Below are 11,031 nucleotides of genomic sequence, written 5' to 3' on the forward strand. Positions count from 1 at the left end.
AAAAAAAAAAACTCAGACTTGATTAGATAGATTGTTCGGTACGAATGATCATTTGTGGTTATACTCCAGATAAGATTTTCTAACTTCATCAGTAGACAATTTGGAAAATGCATGTCGCATATCTTTCTGTGTCAAACAATTCACAACACAGTTAATAATATCACTCCCTGCAAGAATACACAATCACATAGATACAAATATGCACTGGAATAGAGAATTTGCTTACCTCGAATATTAATGAGAATTGTAAACTTGAAGAGGCAGAGGGTTTTGGTTTGAAGAAACACGTGAGGCAGTGAAGAAATAGGTTTTCTTTTTTTTTTTTAGGTAAATACCACTAAGCAGAGTACTTAATGACTAATTTTATAAATAATTAAAATAAAAGCAAATTTAAGTATTACATAGTGAAAGTAATTAGAACTTGCAAATGAATAAATCCTAAGTTTAACTTAGAAATATTACATACTTTAGATTGAGAATTAAATAATTAAATCTAGCAACTACTAAGATGATCAAATATAATGCAACTCATTTTATTTTCTGGATTTTATGTTTTCTGTAAAATATTTACTTCCTATGTCAGAATTTATATGATGATGTTTGATTTTATACAAAGTTTAAGAAAGAAAAAAAGTTCAAACTTTGTGATCTAAAATAAGACATACATTTTTGCGTGGCGTTAAATTATTTCATTAAAGATAAAATAAGCTTTAAAAATTAGTATTACTAAATATAAAAATATATTATTCTTTTGTGAGGGCTAAAATAAAATAGCAGACAGAATAGACAGGTTATTCTTAAGTTTGAGACTAAATTCCTATAACACACCTTTTACACACTAATTTTTTTAAAAATGTGCCTAATACACCACTTGAGTGAAGTGGCATGGGTGTGATTAACAAAAAACCAGTGTGTTAGTCTTGTACTCCTGTACAAAGTTTGTCCCAACACTTACTTAAGTGTCGTATGTCAAAATTTCTGTATTTTTTATTTGGTACCCAATCCCTTCCCATCCAGGGGCGGATGTAAAGTGTTGATGATGGGTTCAATTGAACCCAAAGCTTTCGACGCGGAGTAAAAATTTATATGTAAAAATTCGTTAAAATTACAAAAATAATAAATATGAACCCATAACTTTAAAAATATGGATTCAATGCTAAAACATTAAAAGTAGAACGCATAGAGTTTAAATCCTGGATCCGCCTCTGTTCCCATCATCTTCTCCACCCTAATTATTTGGTCCCCTTCTTAACTGCCACCGGCCAAGCCTCCCTCCTCTAATCTTTTCTTTTCTCTTTCTCATATTAAACCACTAACAACCCCATATTTAATTTATTATTACCTCCATAAATTCATTAATTCTTTAAAATTTTTAAAACTTATACAGCTCAAAATTCTTCTGATCTTTCATTTCAAAACTCATTCCTTAAGTGTATCTTCATTTCCTCTCCACTAAAAAATCCAATATTGCTTTGAATTATGGGTTTTGCTTCTTTGCATTCTGTTTCTCTAAATATGTATTCATGACTTTTATGCTTTTTTTGTTAATGATTTAAGTGATTTAAACAAAAAATCATGGTATAACCCCATTTATATTTTAGTTCAATATATCTTCAATAATGGATATTACTTCCGTTCAGCTATCCCTCCTACAAGAAGAAAGAGAAATTTAAAGGAAATTTTACCTCCAATAGCAAAGGTATACACCCTATTTATTATAAACCAAAATTACAACAACAACAACCCAGTGTGGTCCCACAAGTGGGGTCTAGGGAGGGTGGGTTGTACGCAGCCTTTCCCCTACCCTGGAAGGGCAGAGAGACTATTTTGATAGATCCTGGGCTAAAGAAGGTGAGAGAAGCTCTGCTAGCAAGTAATAACAAACAATAATTAGAAAACTAAATCGAAGATAGCAACAGATAATATGAAAGGGGTACTGATAACAAGTAGTAGCAAGATAATATATTTAGAAAATTAGTTCCAAGGCAGCATACAAGAATATGAACGAAGTACTGCTAGCAAACTACGGAATCACCAATGGCAAGTAACAACGAAATGAGATATGCGAATATAGCAAACTAAGGAACAAAGGGTACCATACTAGCGCTAATACTATCGAGCTAGAGAAGACAAAGGGAGATGCACTACTACCTACTAACCTTCTACCCTAATCTTCAACCTCCACACCCTTCTATCTAGAGTCATGTCCTCGGTTAGCTCAAGTTGCGCCATGTCCCGCCTGATCACCTCTCCCCAAGACTTCTTTGGCCTACCTCTACCCCTCCTCTCACCTCCTAAGGCCAACCTCTCACATCTCCTGACTGGGGCATCTGTGCTTCTCCTCTTAACATGCCCAAACCATCTCAACCTAGCCTCACGCATCTTTGCCTCCACAGGGGCCACTCCCACCTTATCTCGAATAATTTCATTCCTAATTCTATCCAAACTAGTATGTCCATACATCCATCTCAACATCCTCATTTCTGCTATATTCATCTGCTGGACAAGGGAGCTTTTGATTGGCCAACACTCTGCCCCATACAATATAGTCGGTCTAACTACTACCTTATAGAACTTATCCTTAAGTCTCAATGGCACATTCTTATCACATAAGACACCGGAATCGATCCTCCACTTCATCCATCCTGATCCAATACGGTGTGTGACATCTTCATCTATCTCCTCATCCTTTTGAATTATAGATCCCAGATACTTGAAACTCTTTCTCTCCCGGGAATGACTTGCGTATCGAGTTTCACATCCCCGTCCGCCTCCTGGGTAACACCGCCAAACTTGCACTCCAAGTAATCTGTCTTGGTTCTGCTCAACTTGAAACCCTTAGACTCCAGGGTATGTCTCCAGACCTCCAGTCTCTCGTTAACGCCACCTAGCGTCTCATCAATCAGGACTATGTCATCTGTAAATAACAAGCACCAAGGCACCTCCCCTTGAATGTGATGTATCAAAGAATCCATCGCTAGGGAAAACAAAAACGGGCTAAGTGCTGATTCCTGATGCAACCCCATCTCAACCGAAAAGTACTCCGAGTCTCCTCCTGCTGTCCTAACACGTGTCTTAGCTCTATCATACACGTCCTGAATCACTCTAATATACGTTATAGGCACTCCTCTAGCCTCCAAAATCTCCATAGAACCTCTATAGGGACTTTGTCATATGCCTTCTCCAGGTCAATGAACACCATGTACAATCCTTCTTCACCGCCCTAAACTGCTCCACCAATCTCCTCACAATATGAATGGCTTCAGTGGTCGATCGTCCCAGCATGAAACTAAAATGGTTCTCGAAAATGGACACACATCTCCTCAACCTCCCTTCAATCACCCTCTCCCACACTTCCATCTTTTGGCTTAACAACTTGATACCCCTATAATTGTTGCAGTTTTGGACTTCCCCCTTGTTCTTGTACAACGGGATCATCGTACTCCGCCTCCACTCTTCAGGCATCTTCTTCATCCTAGAAATGACGTTAAACCAAAATTATTTTAAAATATTATTTTTGATAGCTACCTTTTATATTTTATAGAAAAATAAGTATTTATAGTATATACTACCATTGAGACATGAAATAACGCATGAAATAAGGTATGAAATATGCTATTTGAGTAAAAATTGCAAAAACCTAGCAGCAATAGTTATTTTACATTCATGGCAACTAAATAAATACATTCCCTAGCAGAAAATCACTCAATTCCATTAACATAGAGATGCTAATTAATAATCCCTAAAAGTAAGCAAAAATAAAAGGAAAGATGATAACTCTCATCCTAAAATAAAGCTCTCTTGCAAATTTCACTAAAATAGGCATATAATTAATTATATACAAATTCTACCCATCACAGCTAAATTACCGCACTTTCATGTTATATTATAAGTTCTAAGTGATTGCTACTCTTCTTGAATTGAAATATACATTCACTCAATGTGTTTTCTTTAATAATATTTTCATTGATTTTTAGTTAAAAAATCACGTATAATTAATAATATGTATAATATTGGAATAAATCATATATGCTTACCCTAAATATCCTTATATTCTGAAAAATGTAAAATACACATATTTACTGAAAATATATAAGGTATATATACACATATCAACAACACCGCTTATGTTGTCCAAATCTCGCATCAGCAAGCTTCTCCCATCTTGCCATATATCGCATATGTGATACACACTCCGTATCTGCGGAGTTGCAGGTGCATGAATCCACTCGCATGCGTGCCTTCTCTTCTATGAATAATCTCCGCATCTGCGGTCCCCTACTGCCAAGCCTGCCTAACCTTGCATCTGCACATAGAGACCTTGTAGGTGCGACATCGCACCTGCGCACAGGGGCGAAGCTACATTTGTTAAAGGGTGGTCAATTGACCACTCTTCATCAAAAAATTAAACTACATATATAGGTAAAATATTAGATTTTAGTAGTATATAACATATACTGAACACTCTTTATCGGAAAAAAATTCACTTATTTCAAATTTGAACAACCTTGAAAAAATTTCTGGCTTTGCCGCTGCCTGCGCACTATGAACTGCAAGTGTGACACACCAAAACTAGCAATCCTAATAACTCCCTATATGATCTAGAATCCCTCTGAAACATACCTGAGCCCCCCTCCCCCCCCACGAACCCCGTCCAATCATATTAACAAGTCCAAAAATATTATCCAAACTTAATTAAAGGCTCGAAACACCACAAACCATATCAAAATCAAGAATCATTGATTAAATCATCCTCTTAATTTCAAAACCTTCCCGCATCTGTCGAACGTGTCCGAACTATACTTAGACATTCCGGATGCCAACCAACTTTTGGGCACAAGTTCGAATCCATTAAGTGAACCTATACAAGGTCTCAAAATCGTAATAAGAGTCCAATAACACCAAAATCAACTTTCGGTCAAACCTATGAACTCTCCAATTCTTTAAAGTTGCCAACTTTTGACAAAGAGAGCAAAAATCTCCTATGAACATCCAAATTCAAATCCGACCATATGCCCAGTCCAAAATTACCATACTAACCTATTAGAATCATTAAATTACCAATCGAGATCATTTACTCAAAAGTCCAACCTTGGTCAACTCTTCCAACTTAAAGCTTCCAAATTGAGAATCATTATATCAAATCCATCCCGAACTACTTGAAAATCAAAACCAACCATGCACACAAGTCATAATACACCGTAAGTCGTGATAGTAGACTATAATTATGCAATGTTAATACTATTTACACTCTAATTTGGCCGAACTTTATCAATGTTTGAATGTTAAAAGATAACAAAATGCTCTAATAAAGAGTTTTATGTTTTGCAGGAGCCACTCCGAGCTATGAGGAAGCTAAAGAGTATTTTGGAGTCAATATGGAGCGTGGAGGGCCAATAGGAGGTTAGCACGGTCGAAAAAGAGAAAGAAAAGCAAGTGGCGAAGTCCCCTCCAGGTGTGCGGCCGCGGATTGCGCATTGGTCGCGTAGTGAGGCAGAATACTAGGCAAACTCCGCGGTCAGATCCGCGGCCGCGGACAAGCTGACGTAAGCCAATAACCCAGGGTCAATTATGTAATTTCTAAGGCAACTAACCTAAATCTATATGAAGCATAATTTGCCCAGAAGAGAAGGATAGCTGTTTTAGAGAGATTTTAAGGGCAAGAACATGGGAGAAAGATAGAGAATTTCCTTAGAGCTTTTATCTTCTTCTTTTTAATTCCATTGTTGATTATGACTTTCTATAGTGAATTTTTATCTATTAGTATGAGTAGCTAAACCCATCATCTAGGGTTGATGGAACCAACTGTTGGATGAAGTCTTGACTCTATTTTGATATAATTGAGCCATTTTTACTCTATGATTGTTCAACTACGTGTTGTCTTGTGATTAATTAAAAGGGCCCTTGATTAATCATGTCTAGTTATCTTGTGTTTCTTGAGAAAGAACACTTGGTTAGATTGTTATTGAACAACATCACTTTTAGGAAAGTTAAGAGATTAATTACTTGAATTTAAAAGCAGGGTTAGAGATAACGAATCTTTGGTGAGATAATTCTGAGTTGCATAGATTGTTAACTAGAGTAGGTCGAGAGAACGCTTCTAGTAAATTATCGTAATTGATCGAGAAATAATTGCGGTAGCCCAAAACTCATACTCCTTATAGAGTGTTACGGCGAGATTATAGCTAACGTGTCAGGAATTAATCCGACAATTGGGGAAATCAATAACCCTAGACCATTTTACCATTGAATTCAACTCTATTCTTGATTATTGCTAGTTTTATTGTCATTTTTCCTTAGTTAACTAAATTCTACTCATTATCCATTAAAAAAATCTAGCATCCGAGAATTGTTTGAGCTTATCATTAGCAGTGTTAAAAGTTATAGTAAATAGGTTAGCTCCCTATAGGATTCGACTCCGGACTTAAACCCAATTATATTTGCAACGACCGATTAGTCCTTTTTATAAGGCATAGTTGGGCGTAATCAAATTTTGGCGCCATTGCCGGGAAGCTAACGGTGTTATTTATTATAACTTGGAAGAATTGCTAGGATTATTAGTTTAGATCCATTTTCTTCGGTGTTATAAATATTTTCATTGAAATTCTCACGTTTGAACTTGTCTGTGACTCAGGTGCATGCCTAGAAGCTCCTTGAGAACTAGTGAACTCTTTGAAGGACTCTTAGATCCTGAGAAACCATTTCGGATATTGAACCGGGCTAACAAGAACGACAAACAACTAAAACAAAATGAACAATTCAAAATTGAAATGGGTGATGTAGACAACGTCAATGGGAATAATAGGAATGATAGAGATGACCCAAACATCAGAGTGGTAGCACCTCTTGTGCCGGAAACTGCTCTTTATGATTGGGCGCAACCAATTGCTGATAACCTGGCCACAACAATTGCGGTTCCTCAGATACAAGCGGAGACATTCCAGATTACCAAAAACATGCTGCACCTGTTGTAGAATAAAGGGTTGTTCTCCGGGTCATACATCGAAGACCCACAATAACATCTGAAGAACTTTCTATCAATTTGTGTCACTCAAAGACAGCCGAATGTGACTCCTAAGGCAATCAAATTATTACTGTTCCCATTCTCGGTGACTGGGAAGGCTCAAACTTGGCTGAATTCGCTCCCAATAAACTCCACTGCTACTTGGGAGGAACTAGTCAAGCAGTTCTTAAACATGTTTATCCACCCAACAAAATTGCGAGGCAAATTGATAAGATATTGCAATTCAGGCAGAAACCGATTAAGACTTTACAAGAAACCTGGGATAGGTTTAAGGGTATGTTGGTGAAGTGTCCGCACCATGGCATTCCGGATCAGATGCTGGGATAGAGATTCTATATGCGTTTGGCTGACAGTCTGAAGACCAATGTAGATGCTTCCACCGGGGGTGCATTCTTGAGCAAAACATTCCCATAGTGTAAGATTCTTCTTGACAAGATGTCTCAAAATTCAGGCTGGATGACGAGAGACACAACACTCACTCCAATAGTGCATTCTGTCGCTCTTGACCCAAACAATACAAATGCAGAAAACATAGCCACTCTTATGACACAGATGAGCTTGCTGACAAAGAAAATCAATGAGATGGGTACGAAACAAGTGCACATTGTTGATACCACAAATGGAGGCTTATGCACTCCATGCATAAACCAGTCATATGTGTGCTCGTAGAGTGGAGAGAATGACAACCAAGGTTTCAGAGAAGGCATGAATTATGTCAATAATTTTAGAGGTCAGAGGCAAGGTGGGCAGCAATGGGGACCAACATCAAACCAATAGTACAGACCAAACCAGCCACAGCACAACCCCAATCTAGGAGGAGCACAACCACAAGGCCAAGTCGTGCCTTATCAAAGGCAGCATGGCTATAATCAGCAGCACCAGCAACAGCTGGCCTACCAACCACTTCATCAACAACAGGACAGTAACATGATTGAAATCAGGGGCATGCTGCAACAACTCATTGGGACAAATAGAAAGATGCAAGAGAAGTTAGTTGCACATGATTCAACAATCAAAAGCATTGAAACTCAATTGGGACAACTATCTATGGCCTTGAACAATCGCCCACAAGGGACATTTCCTGCAGATACAAACATTAATCCAAAGGAGCAGAACCCAAATCAGCTCATGGCAGTGAGTCTCAGGAATGGAAGAGATTTAGACATGGGGCAAGAAGTTGCTCAATTTAGGAGAGAGACATAGCCAACTACTCCAGTTACATTAGAGATAGATAAGTCAGCAGAGCTCACCGAGGTTGACAAGGGTAAGGAGAAGGAAGGTGATCAACTCCTAGAACAAGTGGTAGAAAAAGCTTCCAGCAAAGAAAATACACAAAGCAGTGGGCAGAGGTTGACTCCTGCACCATTCCCTCAGAGGTTGGCAAAGCAAAAGAAATATGATCAATACAGGAAATTCATGGAAATGCTTAGACAAATTCAATTGTATATTCCACTGATGGATGTTTTGAGGGAAATACCAGCGTATGCAAAAATGATGAAGGACCTGATGCTTCGAAAATTTGACTTCCAGGAACTATCCACTATAACTCTGATGCAGATCTGCAACGCGGTAGTGTCAAGGCCTATGGCTCAAAAGGTGTCTAATCCTGGTAGTTTCACTATCCCATGCACCATTAGGAGTTATGATTTTGGTAAAGCATTATGTGACTTAGGAGCTAGTATAAACTTGATGCCCTTGACAATCTATACAAAACTGGCAGAGCTAGACTGACCTCAATGTTGCTGCAACTGGCTTATTGCACAGTTAAAAGACCGACAAGAATTCTAGATGATGTGCTTGTTCAAGTGGGGAAATTTGTATTCCCTACAGACTTCGTCATTCTTGACTGTCAAATGGATGAAGAGATACCAATCATTCTGGGAAGGCCATTTTTAGCCACTGGGAGAGCATTGATTGATTGTGAGACTAGAGAATTGAAAATGAGGTTGAACAATGAAGAAATAATATTCAATGTTCAACAATCTATGAAGAGACCCAGCGAATTTGCAAATTGCTCACTGGTGGAGGTCGTAGATGTAATATTACAAGAGGAGGATGAGACTATTAATGTCAGGGATCCGTTAGAAGCCTGCTTGATGAATCTGGAAAATGTGGATGGTGAGGAGTTGGCAGAGTGGGTCATGGATCTCGAAGGTCAAGGGTTCTGGAAAAGGAAACCCCAGTTCGAGCCACTACACTTAAAAGAAAGAACAACAACACCTGCGAAACCATCGATAGAGGAGCCACCACAATTGGACCTGAAATCGCTTCCAGCTCACCTCAAGTACACTTTCTTAGGGCCTAATTCTACTTTACCTATTATTATATCATCAGGTTTGCTAGCTGTGCAGGTAGAGTAACTCCTACAGGTGTTACAAGAACGTAAGACTGCTATTGGTTGGACCATAGCAAACATAAATGGTATCAACCAAGCTTTTTATATGCACAAGATTCTCTTGGAAGAAGGGTACAAACCTTCCAGAGAACATCAACAAAGGCTGAACCCAAATATGAAAAATGTGGTGAAGAAGGAAGTGATCAAGTGGTTAGATGCAGGTATCATCTTCCCCATCTCTAACAGTAATTGGTTCAGCCCTGTTCAGTGTGTGCCGAATAAGGGACGAATGACGGTCATACAAAATGAGAATAACAAGTTGATCCCAATTTGTACAGTCACAGGGTGGCGTATTTGCATGGATTATCGGAAATTGAACACAGCCACCCGGAAGGACCATTTCCCCTTGCCATTCATTGACCAAATGTTGGACAGGTTGGCTGGGTGATCTCACTTCTATTTCTTGGATGGATATTCGGGGTACAATCAGATCGCAATAGCCCCCGAAGATAGAGAGAAAACATCATTTACCTGTTCGTATGGCATCTTTTCCTTTCGGATGCCTTTTGGACCTTGCAATGCACTGGCTACATTCCAGCGGTGTATGTTAGCCATTTTCACGGATACTGGTTGAAGACATTATGGAGGTATTAATGGATGATTTCTTTGTGGTGGCGGATTCATTCGAGGACTGTCTTCACAATTTAAGAAGAGTGCTCAGAAGATGTGTGAAGACAAATTTAGTATTGAATTGGGAAAGGTGCCCTTTTATGGTACAAGAAGGGATAGTCTTGGGGCATCGAGTGTCCAGTAAAAGAATTGAGGCTGACCATTCTAAGGTTGACGTGATTGAAAAGTTGCCACCGCCCACTTCGGTCAAGGCATTGAGAAGTTTCCTTGGGCACGCAGGGTTCTACAGGCGTTTCATAAAAGATTTCTCTAAGGTTTCTAACCCTTTATGTGAACTCTTTGAAAAAGATCAACCCTTTGTGTTTTCTAATGATTGCAGGTTGACATTTGAGGAGCTGAAGAAGAGATTGGTGACTGCACCCATCATTGTTGCTCCCAACTGGGAGCAACCGTTCGAGCTCATGTACGATGCAAGTGGCTATGCTATAGGAGCAGTCTTGGGGCAGCGAAAGGACAAGCTGATGCACCCAATTTACTATGCAAGTAGAACGCTAAGCGGTGCATGTTGATTTTTCCCTCATATATATATATATATATATATATATATATATATATATATATATATGTATATGTATACATACTTTCAAAATATTGTATATGCATTTACAAATAGGCACAAATGTTTTTACAATTTTTCTATAATTTTAAAGGCCTCAAATCAAATTATTTCTGCATTTTTTATTTACACAAATATACAATAATTATCCCTCATATTATTTTTATGATGATTTAATCATCTAAATTCATCATTTATGCCCATATAATGCTTAAATATTTTAATTGCATTTTTTACAATCATATTTGTACTTTTAGGCTAGAATTGCATATTTTTGCAGCAATAGCCTATATATATGCACAATTATATTATCTATACAAAAAATGACTTTTCATATTTTTATAATATTAAGTAAGTATTTTAAAGTATTTTCATGCACAAATCACATTTTTATCATTTATAAATTATTTTATTAAGTTAATTGGG

At 37.9% G+C, this 11,031-nt stretch overlaps 2 protein-coding genes across 2 annotated transcripts; one reads left to right on the forward strand and one right to left on the reverse strand.

Moving 5' to 3' along the window:
- Positions 1 to 48: 48 nt before the first annotated feature.
- Positions 49 to 3,149, reverse strand: LOC104211665 (uncharacterized). Its single transcript, XM_009760760.2, has 3 exons — positions 2,760 to 3,149; positions 2,160 to 2,688; positions 49 to 167 (listed from the first exon to the last, which is right to left on the reverse strand). The coding sequence occupies exons 1-3, from the start codon at positions 3,147 to 3,149 to the stop codon at positions 49 to 51; spliced, it is 1,038 nt and encodes a 345-aa protein (XP_009759062.2).
- A 4,802-nt stretch (positions 3,150 to 7,951) lies between these two features.
- Positions 7,952 to 8,755, forward strand: LOC138877454 (uncharacterized). Its single transcript, XM_070157064.1, has 2 exons — positions 7,952 to 8,158; positions 8,228 to 8,755. Exons 1-2 carry the CDS (start codon positions 7,952 to 7,954, stop codon positions 8,753 to 8,755), a joined length of 735 nt encoding a protein of 244 aa, XP_070013165.1.
- The last annotated feature ends 2,276 nt before the right edge of the window (positions 8,756 to 11,031 follow it).

Source organism: Nicotiana sylvestris, chromosome 9, assembly GCF_000393655.2.
Source record: "Nicotiana sylvestris chromosome 9, ASM39365v2, whole genome shotgun sequence".
NCBI classification, from domain to species: domain Eukaryota; kingdom Viridiplantae; phylum Streptophyta; class Magnoliopsida; order Solanales; family Solanaceae; genus Nicotiana; species Nicotiana sylvestris.

What these genes read in the sequence shown, in the direction of transcription:
- LOC104211665 (XM_009760760.2), bottom strand. Translation starts at nt 3,149, where the DNA reads ATGGAGATTTTGGAGGCTAGAGGAGTGCCTATAACGTATATTAGAGTG. An exon ending in CCCAGGAGGCGGACGGGGAT is followed by an intron (nt 2,689 to 2,759) that starts GTGAAACTCGAT and finishes ATAATTCAAAAG; the next exon opens with GATGAGGAGATAGATGAAGA. An exon ending in GTTGAAGATTAGGGTAGAAG is followed by an intron (nt 168 to 2,159) that starts GTTAGTAGGTAG and finishes GTATTCTTGCAG; the next exon opens with GGAGTGATATTATTAACTGT.
- LOC138877454 (XM_070157064.1), top strand. Translation starts at nt 7,952, where the DNA reads ATGATTGAAATCAGGGGCATGCTGCAACAACTCATTGGGACAAATAGA. An exon ending in ACCCAAATCAGCTCATGGCA is followed by an intron (nt 8,159 to 8,227) that starts GTGAGTCTCAGG and finishes AGAGAGACATAG; the next exon opens with CCAACTACTCCAGTTACATT.